This window comes from Crassostrea angulata, chromosome 7, assembly GCF_025612915.1.
Source record: "Crassostrea angulata isolate pt1a10 chromosome 7, ASM2561291v2, whole genome shotgun sequence".
Taxonomy (NCBI): domain Eukaryota; kingdom Metazoa; phylum Mollusca; class Bivalvia; order Ostreida; family Ostreidae; genus Magallana; species Magallana angulata.
This window is the reverse complement of record NC_069117.1, coordinates 38542181-38562389: the sequence shown is the minus strand read 5'-3', so window position 1 is coordinate 38562389 and position 20209 is coordinate 38542181. Positions and strand designations below refer to the sequence as shown.

General features: G+C 31.6%; 1 protein-coding gene across 1 annotated transcript; it reads left to right on the top strand.

Moving 5' to 3' along the window:
- Nucleotides 1-17094: 17094 nt before the first annotated feature.
- LOC128156568 (uncharacterized) lies at nucleotides 17095-19502 on the top strand. Its single transcript, XM_052818742.1, has one exon. It carries the CDS (start codon nucleotides 17358-17360, stop codon nucleotides 18936-18938), a length of 1581 nt encoding a protein of 526 aa, XP_052674702.1. The 5' UTR covers nucleotides 17095-17357; the 3' UTR covers nucleotides 18939-19502.
- The last annotated feature ends 707 nt before the right edge of the window (nucleotides 19503-20209 follow it).

Here is a 20209-nt window from a genome sequence, read left to right as displayed (position 1 = left end):
CATCTCGGGGGACATTTATACGAAAACAATACCACCGAAACGTTATTTTGTTTTAAAAATTCTCATGTTTTACCTGTTCTGATTTGAACATATTTTATTGTACAAAATTACAACAGGGATTGGGCACAAGTTCAAAAACTTAGACCGCCCTCTCCCAAAATCTAAAACCTGTTCTGATATCAACCATTCATTCAGTGACACCATCTGGCATTGATTAATAAATCATCAAACATATACCACACTACAATTTTTACTTAACCATAACAAATCTACTTTTTATTCAAAAACCTTTTTAAAAAAAACTGTTCTGGTTGTTTTGTTTTAAATAAATTAAAAAAAAACTTTTAATATTTAAACTTCCTAATTACATTTTTTGCCAATGATTAACTATTAAATATGAACAAGCAAGGGAAGATAATTCCATTAACTGTTATGATACGCCATCCATAACTGAGGTGAATTTTACAACTTTGATTGATATGAACTATATTGAATATCTATTTCAAAATTCAAGATGGGATACATTTGTTAATGTTCAAAATTCTTAATAATTTTAAAGATGAATCTTTATTATTGAATAAACCCCTTAAAACCCTATTAAGATTTTAGAAATCAAACTTGCAATTTATTAGATATGAAATATGATAGTTATGGACGGACTACCTTAAGCTCCCCATCCCAAACTCTTGTCAAAGGCTTTCATGATATCTTTAACTTTGATAGACAGCTTTATTCTGTCTCTTTTCTAAATTTGTACTATTTTTGTTTATTAAAATTCAAGTGATGTATAAGGTAAATCAAAATTTTAATGTAGTATTATAGTATCAATTATATGGATAAAATGAACACTATACGACTATTTTGGCCACATCCTTGAGTCAAAAACCTCTTCCAAGGGGGGGACATGAAATTTAAAATGTTGGTAAAGGGTTTCAAGGTTTATATAATCATGAATTCCGTTTTTCTTAGAGATGTGTGGGAGTAGAGAGGAACATTTTTGAAAGTAAAGAATAAAACACATATCAATTCAACATTGTTAAGAGTCAATTTACCAAGTAGATTTTAGATGAAGTTAGATATGATAATGGATGATAAACAGCTATTAACCTGAATAAAAATATATGTAAGTCATATTAATTTGTTTAATATACGTACCAAAACAACCGTTGTGACTAAAAAAATCCGCTTGTGCATTAGTTATGATAAAGTTCAGTAACTCTATTTCTGAGTTCCTCTAATTGTTTGTTTTAAAGAAGTGAAACATTGACTTAAGAATTATGTACTGAACTTAAGGAAGAATTAAGGACATGTTAAATATAATATTAATAAAAACAGAATTAAAAAAACAACCCCTACCCCTTCTTCCAAAAAAACCCCCAAAACCAAAACAAAACAATAATGTTTACTCTTAAGGTTGTACATGTATATATTAATGTGGATTAAAGTACATTAAAATTATATTAATTTCACCAGTTTATAATTTTCAAAATTTACACTATTTTACCAAAAAGGGCTTTTGAAAATTTTTGGAGGGGTAAAAAATTCCAACCCCGAGCGGGATTCGAACTGATTTACAGATTCGTAGTAAACCCTCTAAGCCACTGCGGTACGCTGTTAGGTGACAATATTAAGAAAGAAACTACTTATGTAATTAGACTTCATTTTGTTGTTTATTTCGATAAACAATACGTCACAACATTCAGGTGTCCCATACCACCTTAAGAATCGATATGCTTATATTATCAATAGTTGAATGAAAACCAATCTGCTAAATATTTCATTTTTGTAAATGCATATCTTCATATTAACAATAATTAGATGATGTAAGTTATAATCAACACCATAATACTTGCAGAACATAGGCACTTGCTTATCTGAAACGAAAAGCAAAACTGCAAATAAATCCACAGAAAAAGATACCCAGGGGCCACATTGATCATAACTAATTTAAGCAGCGAACTCTATGCAAAACAGATTTGTAAGGTCAAATGTAAATATTAATGCATAATATAATGTAATTATCAGCCAGTGTTGTTTCAGTGGTTGTTAGAACAACAATTAAGAATTGGGATGATATAATATATAATAATGATAATAGTATCACTGCAGTCCTCGAAATAATTATAATCAAATCCACCTCCCCCATCTTACTTTTTACTTTTATTATTTCGAATTCTATTATAAACTTTGAACTCATATTGGGCCCCTTCCTGACCGCTTGGGGTCCTAATTTGAACAAATTCAAATCTACTTTATAACAGAAAGCTAATTTTAAAGTTTGGATTTTCCAGGCTACTATATTCTTGAGAAAAAAAATTAACTACCCGACTCAATTTTCACTTTACCCCAATCATCTCCCCTCTAAAGGAAACCTGGCCCTATACATAAACAAACTTTAAACCCTTTTACCTAGGATGCATTGTGCCAAGTTTGGTTGATATTGGCCCAGTGGTTTTGGAAAAGAAAATGAAAATATAAAAAGTTTACGTCGACGACAATGACGACGACGACAGACAACGGACACACTTTGATCAGAAAAGCTCACTTGAGCCTTCGGCTCAGGTAAGCTAACAAGGTTATTCATATTTACCATATCTTTTATACACAGGACTTTTCTATGATTGATTTGTCCTGTTGCTTATGGGTTTTATTTTAGACAAGTTAAATGATTACAGTATTAAAACATATAAAATAAACTTGACATAAACCTGTGGAAAAGTGTGCCAAGAATAGAAAAGATTGGGAATTCCTGGACCGTGTCCTATATGCCTCCATGTGCAACAATGATTAGGTAGGCAGGTAAGTTTAAAAAATCGTATCTTTGATATGTAATTGACTTAGACCGCGTTATTTATGTAAGTAAAGTAATAAAGCAAATTATCAGATGTTACTAATGTTATTTACTTATAGTCTAGTCCTAATTTCTAAAAAGAGCTCTAGAAATACGTTTTAACGGCAAATAATTATTATTTGGTCCAGCATGGTTTTTTATCATAATTAAAGTATGCTGAGTCTGAAAAAATATGCTGGCCTTCATGAAAATGGCGTGAAGTAGCTCAAAATGGCGATTCAAAATGGCGGACAGGCAATCTTCAAATTTTTCTCTTAAAGTCTCTTCAATGGGAAAAATAATGACAAACACTAATGAATTGATCCGAAATAGTATTTCATCATATCCAATGTGTGCTGAGTCTTAAAAATTATGCTGGCTTTACACAAATGTGGTTAATTAGGTCAAAGTGGCGATTTAAAATGGCGGATAACAAAATTTTGGTAATTCGTCTTATATTTCTGAAATGGACATAAAGCGTGAGACAAACAATGAATCTTCAGTCCAGCTCAGTTTTTAATCATAACTTAGGTGTGGATAGTTAGGAATAATATGCCATTTTCAAGAAAATGTCGTAAATTTTCTGAAAAAAATGGCGATTCATAACGATGGACATACAGATTTTATATTTTTTCCCTTTAGTTTCTTAAATGGTGAAAAAGCGAGAAACAAACAATTTTTTAAATAAATTTTCAAATCATAAATAAGACGGGCTAAGTCTGAGAAATCATGCTGGTTTCCACTAAAGCGATGCTTTTTATGTCAAAATGGCTGACAGCCAGATTTCATATTTTTTTCTTTAAAGTTTCTTAAAACGAAAAAAGCATGAGACCAACAAGTTTAATTTGGTCCAACAAAGTTTATCAATATAACTAAGGCATGCTGAGTCTTAAGAAATATGCTAGCTATGATGGAAATTTCCTAAATTAGGTCAAATGGCCAAATCAGATTAGTTTAAAATGGCCTACAGCCTTATTTCATCACTTTCTATTTAGTTCTTTAACAAGAAACAAAGCATTAAAACAATTAGGGTATATCGAGTTTGACGATATATGCTTACTTTTACAATCAAAATACTGAAAGTACTGATAGACGGAGGCATCATTTCGGAGGAAACTATACTAATGACAATATATGATTTTTTTATTTAAGAAAAATTAGCGCGCTTACCGCTTATCATGTTAGAATATTCGCGAAGCAGTTTAGTATTATGACAATTTAAGGTCGCGAGGATATTTTTCAGGTTTACATCAGAGTTAGGTAGATAATATTAAAGGGATTTGGAAACGATTTTAGATCAAACATTTCTTTTCTTGTTTATGTATTTTAAAAATGGTTTACTCGCTCATTTTGAATGATTGGCCAAAATTTGAACATTAGAAGTCAAGTTTTGAGAGAGATACATAGGTAAGAATTCATGCATTGTTATGTAAACAAAGCTCGATCGAGTCTTATATTAATTTGTTTACAAATATTGTAAAGTATGGAATAAACATTTCTTTGACCGAATGACTCGTTGCAAACAAGGTAAACTGATTCAATGTGTTCATAGATACTAGTAGTATGATAAACAGAAAAAAGCAACATTTGCTTGAGACTTATACAAATAAAACAAATATGTAAACCATAACTAAACAAAGATTTTCAAACTCTATATCTTGCTTATAACTCAATACATGTATTTGACTTTCAAATTTTGATAAAGCATTAAAAGTACCCATATTAACCATTCCAAACATTGAAATTGGTAAAGCAAAATTTGAAATTTTAAGCTCAAATCGTGTCCATGTCCCTTTAAAATAATTAGTGTTGTTCTTTTGTTTTAACCTTATAAGCTTGTTGTATTACTACTTAAACGTGCTTATTATTTAAATAAAAAGGAAGGAGAAAATAATGTTGCATCACAAAACAACATGGAAAACTGTACATGCTATTAAGTGCATACAACTCGAATTACTCGAAAAATAGAAGGGGCTTAATTTCTTGATTACTTGTAATGAGTGTCGTCGATCCAGATAATTATTCTCTTATTATGATCGTTATGAGAGAGAGAGAGAGAGAGAGAGAGAGAGAGAGAGAGAGAGAGAGAGAGAGAAAACGAACTTTTTGGGCATGATTTTATGTACATTCATTTGAAATATACTAATATTATACATTCATAATATTAGTTTCGACAAAAGAATGTAGTACATTGTGATTGAATCCAGCATGCAGTTTCAGTCCGAGTCCACGTGTTACCCCTGTTAACCGATCAACGCGTGAGGTGCATCACGTGTTCTATCCAAGATAAGGGGGAAACGTTTTGTTCTTATAGTTTTCATTTCAAGTAAGGAGAAAAGAAGTATGCCTATAACAAAAAAGTATCCTACACTGTTTGTGATGTTTGATTTCAAGAAAAGAGAAAGGAAGCATGCCTAACAATGAAGTACATGTATTCTACACTGTTTGTGGTTTTTGATTTCAAGCAAAGAGAAAACAAGTATGTCTATAAACGAAGTACATGTATTTTTTACTGTTTGTGAAGTTTGATTTCTACCAAAGAGAAAAGAAGTATGCATAACAATGAAGTATTCTACCCGTTTTTTGATGTTTGATTTAAAGATTGATAAACTGTGTTCGTATACTTCTTTTTTCTTAACAGAAATCTCTCTCTCTCTCTCTCTCTCTCTCTCTCTCTCTCTCTCTCTCTCTCTCTCTCTCTCTCTCTAAGACTATAGAAACAATAAACACAGACTATGGAAACAATAAACACATGAACTAAATTTTGCTATTTATTTTGAATTTGCAGAGAACACAAGTTCAGTTATATGGTACCAGTTTTAATGATATATATAATGGCCATTGTTTGCATCATATAAAATATTTTTTGTCAATTCTAACTATTTTTCCCTCGCGCGACACTTATCAGCTTGTAGGACATACTGACTTCCCAAATCACTTGCGGGGGGGGGGGGGGGGGGGATGTTGCAGCGGTGAAGAAAGATACGTCTCCGCGGGAGATTGGTGATAATACGCGAACGATATACATGTACGACAGACAAAGAAGCATGCCATGTTTATTCATTGAATCTCATAATTATTCATTATTTCGTCCACCGCTAGATGGTGCTTAAGGAATCCTCATTATTTGACGTCACGGACAAGACAATCACAATATACGGAGGCTGTTATACAGCCTCCGTCTAAAAATGCCGCTATTTTGGTCAAAATGGCGTTTTAAAATGGCCGACAGCCAGAATTCATAATTCTCTTTTAAGCCGTTTACAGGGATGAAACGTGTAAGCATTACATTTTACAAATATGCAATGAAAAATTAGATTGGAACACCTTAACAAAGAAAAAGAACAGTTCCATATTTTACTAAAAATTGTTGATTTTTTCCGTTTTGTCTTATTAAGGCGTATACCAGTACCTTAATTAAACATTCTGTGTTCATGCTTTTCAATATCCGTCTTGTTCCTAAACCTTTCTGGGTTTTTTAAAATTATACTTTATGTACCGATTTCTTCGACCTGAAAGTTCGTGAAATACAACAAATACTAAAATAAAAAAAGTTTGAGAGAGGAGAAATATATCTGCTCTATAAAACTAGTTTTTTTTAGGATTAAATGACATCGGTGTCATAAGCTTATGATAACAGAGATACAATCAGGTACTTAGGAACAGTGTACGACATGAAGAACTATTATAGCATATGTCTGTCTCTTCCTTTAATACCTTTCCAGCAAATAAATCTTACTAATATATCATCATATACACAGGAAAAGCTCGTGATTCAAAATGAGCCGAGATCAACATATCGTCCAGCTTTATATATAGTTATAAGAATGCGCAATGTTTTGGGCAACCCAAAGAATTTTACTCTTTTTAACATTACTAGGCCAGGACAATTTATATATTGTATAAGGAATCAAGCTGCCTATGTCTTCGTTAAAGATAAAAGAACCTCTTGAAAAATTGTTAACATGTGTTTGGCCAAATGTGCTGAGGAAAGTACAGAAATGTGTGTCCATATTCAGAGGAAAAGTTGAGGCTTTTATATGCTAGACCATGCCAGTGTTAATTTGCAACATATCCTCACAACTAAGTTTGCTGATGGATGTATGAACCTCTTTAAAGCCGATAAACATCCCTGTCAATGTTGTTGAAGAGAGAGAATGTTCCCCTTTTATAGAACTTTGAATTAGCACTTGGTTCATCTCATTCACTGAAATGGTGTGACACAACTTCTTATTTCTACAGCATATCGAGAAAATCGACATAATAAGGGAACAGAAACAAGCATGAAAAGGGGAATTAACTGACCAGAAAATCAAAGAGTTCGAGAAGTTCTTTAGTTATATGGATAACCAAGACACATTGCCCACTGACACGGTTTAATTTGCTTTCTTCCTAAAATCAAAGCCCGGGAATATGTCCCAACTTAGGATTTGCCTTACGTTGTTTATGAAACAAACCCACACCGAGGTAATGATAGGGAGACAGGCATATATAAGCATGCCCATTTTACCATGCCCAGCCGAGATTGGATAAAAAAAAATTAAGTGATGGTTGTTTGCTGGAACTAATGACCTTAAGATCTTATACCTAAAGCTTTCTTAGATTTGATAGCTTGCAACTGTCCCATAGGTTGCAAAATCATTATGTGTGAATGTAAACGTGCCTTCTTCCGGGGTAAAGACATTTGCAAATTTCAAATCACAATCTTATCATTAAAAAAAAGATTGTATAATAACATAATTATATACTGTAGCTTAATAATGGAAAACAGAATTTTTTTTCCAAATGAAAAGCTGGTGGAGTTTTTTCTATCAAATAAATAGAAGTGTTCAAATTTGATTGTCAGTTACATTATTAGTATTGAAATTATGATATTCAAACATTTTCCCCATTTATGAGACCTTTAGTAGTCTATATAGAGATTACTGAAATTTGGCTACTAGTATACACCAATTTTAATTGCCATTTTGACAAAATTAACGCCATTTTCATGAAGACCAACACATTTCATCAAACTTGGCACAACCTTATTATGATAAATATGTTTTCTAGACCAATTTGTGATTTTGTATTGTTATTTTTTTTCCATTAAAGAAACTGTGAGACGAAAATTAATGAAATCTGGCTGTCCACCATTTTTAACTATTTATCGTGATCAACATATTTTGTTGGAATCAGCACACCTTAGTTATGATAAAATGCTATGCTGAACAAATTTATAATCGTTTGTTACCTCATTTTTTAAGACTTACATGTAAGAGAATTAGAGAATTTGTCTGGCGACCATTTTGACTGCTATTTTGACATAATTAGCGCCATTTGTATCATAGCAAGCATATTTTTCAGACTAAGCACGCCTTAATTAATATGCAAAAATAACTTTGCTGGACTGAATTATTATTTTTTACGCGTTTTCCCTAGTTTAAATTTTTTAGGAAAAATCGCCATGTTGACCTAATTAACGCTTTTTGGGGAAGGCCAGCAAATTTTTTCAAACTTAGCACACTTTAGATATGATAACATACTAAGCTTGATCATTTCATTATTGTTTGTTAATAATGAAAAGACTTTAAGAAAAAAGTATAACATTTGGTTGTCCGCCATTTTGAATCGCCATTTTGAGCTACTTAACGCCATTTTCATGATGGCCAGCATATTTTTTTGGAATCAGCACACTTTAATTATGTTTAAAAACCATGCTGGACCAAATAATAATTATTTGCCGTTAAAAGTTTTTTTTCGACCAAATCGGACTAGACTATTACAGAGACAGTACGGTGCATCTTATAAAAAGAAACCGACATGAAAAAATTGTCCGATCGGGTTCGGTATTTTTTGTACTACACATAAATGTAAAACTTACAGAAAATTACAAATTTCTACGGGAAATAAATATAAATATTTCATTAAAATTGTAATTGTGAATAACCTATACGTATATACATCGCCACGTGTTACGGGTACTATAACGCATACGTATAAATTACTGTAACCAAAACACATGCAGGGCTTGCAAAGATTCTCTTGGCCATGTTTGTTGGTAGAAATATGTCTTTTATGCTTCTTCCAGGTAATCATTGTTCAAAGTTTTTGAAAAACCGACAATTATGTTTAAGCATGTATTTTGCGTGCTTATCATAGGAGTTGACTACAACCTAAATTCTTTTTTGTAAGTGAGGCCCCTTGAGGGGATATTTGACATATTTATGTCTCTTCATTTTAAAATGAAACAAAATTGGTAAACCATTAATAGATTATCGGGAAAGTGATGATGTGTTCCGTTTAGAGGGTCCTTTTTACCTCGTATACCATGATGATCGTATTCGGGCGAAGATCTTGTAGTTTTCAGCACTTTCAACTTCTGTCAATCAAAATCCAAGTGGTACAAATAAACGACAGAAGATTATTCCGGTTTGTACGACTATCAAATTTCCGGAAGCTGCCTCATAATTACATTAATTAGGTATCTTATCTATTTCTACTGTTACAATCAACGTTATTTTTTAACGATACAATGGGTTACCCATTCATGTGTTTTCAGCTGTATTGTCTCTTTGAAATCCGCGACAAATACCTTAAATGAACTGCAATGACACAGAGAATATGGGTGATTTAACGAGAAAGCATGTTTTTTGGCAATTTTTTGAACTTTGAAATTGTTGAAACTATTTGATTGGAAATTATAATAAATATTTTTGACTAATGTGGTTATTTAAAGAAGTTATTCCGCCAATTGTAATCATTATGACATCTGAAGTAAGCATAACATGTTTAGGAGATGAGGAACCCATGGTAACTTGCACATAAAGGAAATTTCCATTTCTCAACTTGCAATTAAATGAAATTGTTTCAACTTGGTTATTTTATTTATAAATATTTACAATTTTTAAGTGCCTTTGACTGTGATAACACAACGTATCGATTTTGTTCTTTACAGTCCGATAAAATTAATTCAAATGACGTACATGTATTACGGGGCACAAGTGGGGTATGTTTATTTATATTCGAATATTTATTCCAACAATTGCTGAAAATTATATGAAAATATGTTATAAAGAAATATTCGCTGAATATTATGAGGTGATGATTTTGATCGAGGCGTAATCATATCTATCATATTGCCATTCGGGCTTTATTGGATTTGATCACGCCCCCGGCCAAAATTATCTCCTCAGAATGCTCAAAGAGTTCTGTTTTTGCATTATAGATTATGCTCTAATTGTTAAATTACAAATGCAAAGAAGTCTAACATCGATTGCAAAATTATTCAATGCTAAAATGGAAAGAATTTTAATCAGATGTTTGAATGCAATATCAATGGAACTGAATAAAAAAGCAAACACTGTTTCCTCTTAGAACCAATATACTATATAGTAAAATATCTTAGGTCTAGTATTTTGTGCAACTAGATTACCATTAATTTATGCTTCGATGTAAAATTTCCCAAAACATTAACAAACTTTATTCGAATTTATTTATTTTCACACAGCTTCGAAAGTATGCGGCATCATTAAAATATTGCTGGTCATTGTGTATCATTGGGGAACAGTATTTCTTTTTTTACATATGTATTTTCATATTAACGATAACTAGATGCTGTAAGTTATACTCATGTTCATATTAATTGCAGAACATATGCAACTGCTTATTTGAGAAAAAGTAAAACAAATTTATCTGCAAATAAACCAAGAGAAATTAAAATTTACCACATTTAATTATATTCAGGACTTTCCTGTGACTAATCTTTCATGTTTCATCATGTTTTTAGACACGTGAAAGGAGAGGTAACAGTATTACATTTATCAAAATAAACTTAAGGAATGTTAAAAAATTGTGACAAATGTTGGTATGGTTTGGTATGACGTGACGAAACAATTATTAAAAAAATATTCACCAACCACAAGGCATTACAAGAAAGGCAATTCAATGACAATACATTGTAGTATCTTCACTGGAAAAAGAAACTATAAAATGTAATTAAAATGAATAAAAACCTTCACATAACTATAAGCGATTGTAAATATATAGGATTGTAAAGGACTTGATTAACAATACCAAGAATAATTGAGTAATTGCAGGTAAATATACTGTCCGATTTTTTTAGGCGCTTTTCGATTTTGAAACCAAAAACAACCACAGTTTAAGATTAAGATACTGAAATGATTATCATATCAAATAGACGTGTGTAAGTTATAGTTTCATCAATGGGAAAAATAAATTTTTTTCTGGAAATTTACTTTTGAAAGGTAAATATCTCACTTGACAGGTGAGATACATAGATAACAAAGGTATTTATAAATCTTTAAGCAATAGTCTTTCATATAGCATATTTGAATTTTTGATACATGCAGGTTAGACGGGTGCAAAATGCCACCTTGGGACTGGCATAATTATCCAGCACAGTGTTCTTAATTAAAAATTCACACGTAAAATAACCACCATTTATTGCAAAATATGAAATTGTAAGAGGATGATACGTAGTCCTAATGAAAAAGCTGGTAAGGATAGGGCTTCGTCGCGAAAATAAGTTTTCGCGAACTTGTTTATTGTACTATTAGATCAATCGTTTCCGTGCCACCTGAATGCCTCAATCAGAATTCAACCTACCGTAATTTTTTCGACTGGTGTTTACGCCCAAGTGACAATTGAGGAGCGTTCGAAACTAAAATGGACACCAAATACTTTTATGAATTCATGTCGACTTTAATGAGGCTGAGTAGCCAACAAATAAATCATTAATCTTCCCTAAATTTTCAGATATGATATGTTTAGTAGTAAAGTATTATTTAGTAAAGACAAAATCAAAATATTTTAATTTACAAATTTGAATATTTTGATATATATGTAATAACGTTTTTTGAACCAACAGTGTCTCCAGATCTCCAGTAATGGAAACATGTAAACCGTTTTATAAAAGTATTCGGAATTGCAGTCTGTTTCTTTTGTTGAACTGTGAAACGAGAGACAACCGCTCACTGAATACCAAAGCATTGATTACTAGGAAAAATGACAGATAAATATACACTGTATTTGCTTACCTGAACATCAAGTCGATACCGGTATATTTGAAGTCAGCTTTAATGGATTTATCTATTCTGACATTGTTTTTTGGGAGCGTTTTCAATCGCTTATCAAAAACGATTCGCTAAAAATGGAACATGTTTCATTTTCTGCAAATAATATGAAGAGTAAAATAAACTGAAAACAGTATCGTTTACTTAAAGGGGAAAAGTATATTCTGATTTAGTTTATAATGCATATAACAATTGAATATATTGAAGTGTATCCTATTTTACATTAAAGGCAGATCACTGGAACTGCACTAAACTGCTCAGAATTGTGTACGCTTATGAAATTATGCAGAAAAAAAACCCGGCTGATGAAAGTCTCGTTCCACGATTGCTAAATTAAAGTGTATTTTACATAAATAAAACCACAACGAAAAACCCGGAAAACAAAAACAAAACAACAAGCAATGGTCACCAGGCAAATTTGACTGCTAAAGAAAACAACAAATATAATCGTGCAGTGCATAAGGAATTGCCTGTACCGGTAATGTCAGAGCAATTCCAGGTAAATCCTGTCCAAGGCCGGTAGTTGTCTGCGTGTGACTAGCGTACAGCTGATACTAACGGGCGTAAACGTTAGAAGACACGTTACCACTGGGCAATAGCAAGGTTATGATGAGACCCCCATGGATTTAATACAAAAAGCATGTTAACGCATAAATGTCATGCCTTGTGCGGAAACCTTCCAAGTTCGATGTCTGGCCAACAGATGCTTCGTTCCTGTACTTTGTTCATTTTATGTTATAAAAACAAATGCAAAAAGCATCACGTTAAATAATTTCGTTAACCTTGGTTGTCATTAAAATGTGGATACTGTTGTTCTGTCCATGCTTTACCACCATGTACGCATTGTTGTGAAATTAATTATTTTTAGAAGACATATTACGTCATTGAAAGTTTTTTGTGAGAGGTACTTAATTAAAAACTAAAGAAACAAATGAGTTTAAAATTTCCAACGCTAATTAATTTTCTTGTAACCACACATTCCCACTTGGGCAAAAGGAAGTTTTTTTTAAATTTATGTCTCAGATTTGTAGACTGTCCAATCTTTCTGGTACAGTGAAATCAAGGCAGTCATTCTTCAGCGATGAAAAGATTTAAAATTTGCAAGTGAAATTAAAATTCAAAAATCAAATTTCTATTGTGTGGAACATATCATTCTCAAATGAGACAAGATATCAATAACTCAACTCATTCTTTAAAGCATTACTTTAGAAAGATACTGGATTATGAAAATCACTAACAGAAACACAATCCAAAACATAAAAATCTGATATGCACATCACTCTTTTTCGTTTTCACAATATCGAACAATAATTAACATAGGACTTTATATCCGAAGACACGCATTGCTATTTATCTTATATTTGCATTAAAATTGACACTTAGGATAATAACTTTGTCTAAACTTTGGTTTTATGGTCACTTTGTATATTGTAAAAGTGCAATTCAGGGGGTTTTTTCACTCGAAATCATGGATTAGTATTTGTACATGAGGTACAACAACAACAATTTTAACTTATTATTTTTTTAAATATGTAAAATATTATTAAAAAGATGAAAGAGAAAGTAAATAAGAGATCATGAACCAAAAAAATTCGATTCATTTTCGAAATAAACATACACAATTTCCTTTACGTTGCATAGTTATTTGATGTCTACAAACGACCGTTTTTTTTTATCAGTAATATAATTTAATGATGTGAAAGGTTCACAAAAATTATTAAACCAAAAGATAATCATTCTTTCCAAATAAGTCTAGAAAGAAAAGGAAATGTTAAAGCAATAAGGAAATGTTGTTAACATTTTTCAAATTATTTATGCTTTATGAAATGAAATATAACGTCATTATATTAAAACTGCCTCTGATTTGGTTATAGACTGTACTTAAGATGAATTGCAACGTCCTGACATTTCAGGAAATGTCTTCTCTCTAGCGTCAGTGTATCGGACCATCAATATTTCTATCGAAAACAAAATTCATATATGTTTGGTCCTTATGCAAAGAAAACTTAATAATTCATTTTTAGAATATTTATATTTTTAAAGGCCCACTTCAATAAAAAGACATTAGGTTGATAAGCACGTAAGAGAGCTCTGCTTTGTCCTTGTCTTTGACTGCACAGGCACCTCACGTTATTTCTTTCCCCATAATCAAAAGACACACCCCTTTCGTTATAATTATGATACATAACCGCCATCTTGATTTTTTCCAGAACTGTCACAATTGCCTGAATCTCAAAAATGAAAATTGTTTTGCGATTTATTCCTGTTTTGTGTTCGACCTTTAAGATTTCAACCAAAATAGCAAACGATGAAACTTGATTATCTATTTATCGAGTATCTAAAGCGAAGATGCAGAATTAGAGAAAGTTTCTATCATTGACAGTTGCATTGAGCTGTTTTGGTAGATTGTTGATAGTGAGATTGTATGTTGAAGAACTGATCAGAATTAAGACAAAGATGACCGCAATATAATTTTAACCTTGATTTTCAATCTAAATTTCAAGCTGATATTACAGTCCTAAAAAAATCCAAACTGACGGCATTATGTATCTTTTGAAAATTTTGGTAGGAGGTATAAATCTTTTTTAATATGAGAAAACTATTTGTCGTTAGGTTTCCAAGTGACTTAGGTGTGTTTGTGTTGATATATAATAAATTAGAATTTATTCAAATATTTCAAATTTATATAGAATTTATTCAAAGCCACTGCAAACCCTTACCTATAAGCAGTCTTTTGGTACATTAGAGAACCAAGGGGAAGAACGATTTTGAAAAAAAAAATAACCAACCAAATAACAAAACAAAATCCAACAAAAACGTAGATTTTATTGGGGCACTGTAAGTCCTTTACGTTTGACATATAAACATGCGTGGTTTAAAAAATTCCTTCTCCAAAACGGGTTTCGACGGTTATTTGAGTTTGCCGGAGGGGGGGGGGGGGTAAGGCATATTTTTGGTAATTATATTTTTGAAATTTTATATGTTTGTAGGGACATGATTTCGTGTATAATCTAATACCTACATATATATATATATATATATGATTTTATAACCCTAATTTATTCATTCGTGGAGAATGTTAATTTGTGGTGGACAGGTACCCACGAATTCAACGAACAATGAGCCACATCGCTTTTTGACACACTTATCAAAATTAATTTTAAGAAGATATCCATTTATCTTAGCCCATAGCATCTGTAGGCTTGTAAAATAAATGAGTTCATTGCATTTATGCCTTTTGTCTAAAATCCGTTAACTTAAGAATAATCAAGCATTCATTAAGTTGAAAAACGGATTACAATTAAGGACTAGGTTAGCTTTTTTTTTTTTTTTTATCAAATTCTGTATAAAATCAATTTTATAATTCTGCAAATTGTTTTCTTAAATTACGAATTAATAAGCGGGATAGTTTCATTTTTGGTTACTATACATGAACATTTGAAAGGTACTAGTATTCGATTAATAATAACGACCAATTTTTTGTACCTGATGAATGAATTGTCCGATATTCTTAATCATGATATCATTTTGAAGGTGTTATCAGATAAAATTCTCTATCAAAAGAGTTATCAAAATCTTGATTATGGTCCAACTTAAATTTTTCATTGAACTCTATGGGCAACGTATATTCTATTAAGATACCGTAAAAAGTAACTTAAATTCGTAAAACTGTCTTGGTTAGAACATGCATTAACATTCTATTTTTAAAATATGAAATAAAATAAATCATTTACTGCAGATATTTGGACAAAATTAAAACTTTCTTTTTTTCATCAAGGGGCGTTAACTCTTTAGAAAATTTTAAGGTGCAAAATCACTGGCTTCTTATATGTTGTCAGTCATGTGAATTTGGTTAATTTAACTTTCTTTGTTATCTAGGAATACATATTTAAACTAATATAAAATGATTCAAAATTGTTCAATATCCCTTCATTATACATTGAATACCTTAATTATCTGAAATGCTATAAAATCAGTATATTTACTACATATGTAATGAACAAATCCCAGCTTTTCATAAATGGATACAATAATTTTTTGTTTGTTAAGTTTATTGTTTAAATTCTAATAGCATTCCTAAAACGTAGAAACAGACAACGGCTTAGTTAACAAGTTTCTAATAATTACATATGATAAAGGATGTGTCTCTTATTCACCTGGTCCATTAAATGCATGCTGCGTGCATAGAAATTGCATGAATTCATATCATATTCATATCAAATTGATGATTTACGAGATTGCTCCGGATTTGTTGTCATCTGTTCCATCTTCAGTTGAACATGACTCGATAATTTTTTTTTAATGAAGTGAATGAAGAGTTTTATTTCTATATTGGCATGCAACAGCAAAAAGCACCATTGATCTTATCAATCAAACCGTCACAAAACTTAACTCATCTCGTATATCTTTATTTCCAACTAAATTATATATTTTGATACATGTACATGTGGCATATATACAGGATAATCAGGATAATGACCTATGTGTCCTGAAGAAAAAGGTCATTTATTTATTCAGGAAAGAGGGCATTATAATCACTCAGCACCAATGTTAACTTGTTCTGCAATATCTTTTTCCCTGTACTCTGTTTTTCAGTTCGGTGTTGACTCTTTCTTCAATAAACTCTTTACAAGCAAACTTTCACGTCATATTTTGAAACTAAACTTTCTGAAAACAACGTATCATATTTTTTTCACCAAAAGTGTTTTCTTTAAGAAGACACAAATTTAAAGCTTACTATAAAAATCCTTGAAAAAAAGAACTGAACGCCAATTACGCTAAAGTGAATAAAAAACTCAGTTTATGCAAATATAATTAATTTTCTTTGGGTTTCCAAAATATTTTCAAAACAATGCATTCTTTCAAGAAGCTAAATAAAAAAGATAAAAATGTCACACAGACGCTTTTATAATACAGCCTGTCAGTAATAAATTAGCGGAGATGTATTTAGATTTATAAATTTGGAAGTAAAGACAGCCGGATATTCTGATATTTGATTAAAATTTGTTTTAACCCTATAACCTGGAAAGCCGGGACAAAAAAGCGCGTAAATCAAAAATTCATTGAAGCGTGACCACGAAGTCTTTATAACTGTCAATTTACGTACAAGCTCTCACCTTGTTCTATAACTTGTCTTTATAATGTGAGTCTTTATTGTGTATCCGCTTCTTTGATGAATGAATTCTGCAGACTTTCTGTTCACAATAACACATAGTTTGTGTAATTTCGTGACGACTATTGGGCTTGATTGATGATTATGACTTTGATATTGTAAGAAAAGCCTCGGATGACTAATTAACAAGAAAAGAACAGGATCTACTTGTATACAAACGGGGCATTCCCGGTTTTCGTCGGTAGTCTAAAGGGACTGTTTATATTAGTATATAGGATTAACAAACTGATTTACAATTTTGATTCCACTTTTGTTCGTCTCTTTGCAATTGCTCTTCAATATGGGGTCAGCCAACAATTGTCAGACCGAAATACTAGTGGGAATCAGCTACTACAGACTAATAATCGCCCTAACTTTGTGCTTCACTCTCCAGTTTATGACAGTAACTTCGGCTAAACAACTTCAAAGCCTAAGACCAAAGCGCCAAAGAGCTGACCAACAGCTTTTGCCTTCAGGATGGGAACAATTTTGCGTTCCGAGAAGGAAGCGCCAACTCCAAGTGGACGTACAATGTTTTGTCAATCGGCAATTTTCTGGACTATGGAAGTTTGATGAGCTTAAGCATCATCTTGCTAAACAAAATATCAAATACACGTTTACGGTGAAATGCGAAGATGCTGCCACCATATCTCTATACTGGCCAATGAAAGCAACCAACCTTCGGGGAATAAGCGTAGAAAACTGTAGACTTGATGACTATTTTTCTGGATTAGAGAAACAGAGCGACATACCCGACGAGTTGGAATATTATGTCTTCAGAAACAACATCATTGTGGTTGACGTCAAAAATCTTATACAGATATCAAAAAATCCAATCGATCAAGATTATGACTGTGGAAACGAGGACACGATTAATTACTACGTGGATAGAAATACAACATATGAGTTTGCGGACAGTGCCGATTACAGTAAATTAATCCAATCATACTACATGAGAGAAAGTAAAGTTCCAGAAGTGAAAAATGATGTTGAATTGATTTTTTCTGGATTAAAATTGCCACGCGTGGAAAAAAAACAGTTAAAACAAGCCTCCAAAGATTTTCATGCAAAAATTGCATCTGCAGAACATAAATGTATGTTCACAAGTCTTTTTTACAAAGAAGATAGTCCATCGGACAATGGATTTTCCCCAAACGTCAAAAACTCGAACTTTCCAGTCCTATCCATTTACAATATGTCTCATTCTAATCTCCAAACAATACCCGAGTCTTTTTCAAAATGGTTCTATCATCTTCAGAATCTTCAGTTGATAGATGCCTCTCACAACAATATCAAAAAATTTAGATTTGATTCAGATGTTGACGTCTGGGATGTACCAGCATTAACTGTAAACTTATCATACAATAACATCACTGATATCAAAGCTAAGCAGATTGTAAAACTAGCGGAAACCAAGAAGCTTTTCGTCGATTTTCGAAACAACCCTCTCAACTGTTCATGTACAGACACGACAAAGCAGTTAATCGCGTTAATTAAAGACAAGGGCAAATGGTCCCAGCCCTCGTACCAACGCTATAGCTATATCCGAGAAATGAGATGCTACTATCCGGATAGTTTGCGCGGGAAACAGTTGTTGGATTTAACAAACAAAGATTTGGACTGTGAAATTTTAGTGGTGGAAAAAATGATGGTGGAGGGCATAGCCTGTTTAGGGGCTGTGGTTGGTATTCTTGTGGTCATTATTTTATTTGTTGTCGCATTGGTTTACTGCAGACGATCACGTCAAAGATTCGTCTGGAACGTGGATTCTTTGGCGGGTAAAAGTCCCGCGAACTTCTCTGATCCCGCTGAGATTTACACCGTCGTAATTCCTGGTGAAAAACAACAAATACCAAATATTAAAATTCCATCGATTTTGTGAGATACAGATTAAAACTTCGTCGTTATGGATTGTTATTATTGGTTCAGTTGGCAAGTTAAACCTATTTAAAGACTTTATAAGCTGTTGGATGTAACTTAATCAAGTGCCAATTAAAGGATATGCAAATAACGTCATTTAAAATTTGTAGTCATAACATTGCGACACTAATGTCTTTTGAAGTCCTTCATTGTCTATCGGGACAATTCCATATTTCTATGAAATATGTAATAGCTGTGACATATGTTTTTATTTAAGAAACATAAGGTGTTGTGAACATTACTGACGTGTACAATATCCTTCTACGTTTTATGTTGTTATTTATTCAGATCATGAAATCCATTTGAACTTTTCATTGTACCAAATGATCAATTTTGTTTTAAGGTTTGTATAAATGTTAATTTACATTGTACAAACACAACGCCCAATTTACTGTGATATTTTCAATAACTGCAATGTTATTACATGTAACAACATGATAACAGAGACAAATAAATGTATGTGGTTAGATAATTGAATTGTGTCGTATTGTAATAAATTAATTAATAATTAATTAATAAAACAGTTCTAAAGATAAATAGAACACACTTGCATGTGTTTTCTCCATCTTTCTCTCTATCTGTGCGTGATATATTGTCTAATAAAAACTAAATATAGGATCACATTAATAAATGGTAAATAAAGTGTGTAAGGTTAATGAAGACAATGAAGAATTAATTAGAAAATATTTATTAACGATAATAATCTTATGATAAAAAATTGTCATTTGTGGTGACACGTGAATGGGATCATTACGAATGCGTTTCTAATACATGATAAAATTTTTGGGAATTTCCCACTTTTTCTGAAATTGAAAAGAGGCCGGAAGACTCTTAACCAAAAATAAAACTACTGGAATAACTTTAAGCAATTTTATTATATGAGAATTTTATTTTTTCGATATTTCAAATTAACATTTTATATTTTTTTTCGATTTACAGCATATCACTTATAATAAAAAAGAAAAGAAAATTAATTTATTTCAGTATCTTTTTTCCTTGAATTTGATATATACTTATTTGAAATTAACGAATTCTGAGTTATCATCTTTTAAAATTTTTTAAAAAGGCAGCGTATCAATGTTAAGTAAAGAATTATTTCTAACCTGCTGATAGATATTAATTTCCATTTTTAGTGCAAGCAAGATAGATCAACATAAACATCTTGACCTGGGCATAGATAAGAAAGAAATATACACGTACTTGAAACAATCGACAAAATTATTGAGAAAAATC

Coding starts and splice junctions, on each gene's coding strand:
- LOC128156568 (XM_052818742.1), top strand. CDS start 17,358: ATGGGGTCAGCCAACAATTGTCAGACCGAAATACTAGTGGGAATCAGC.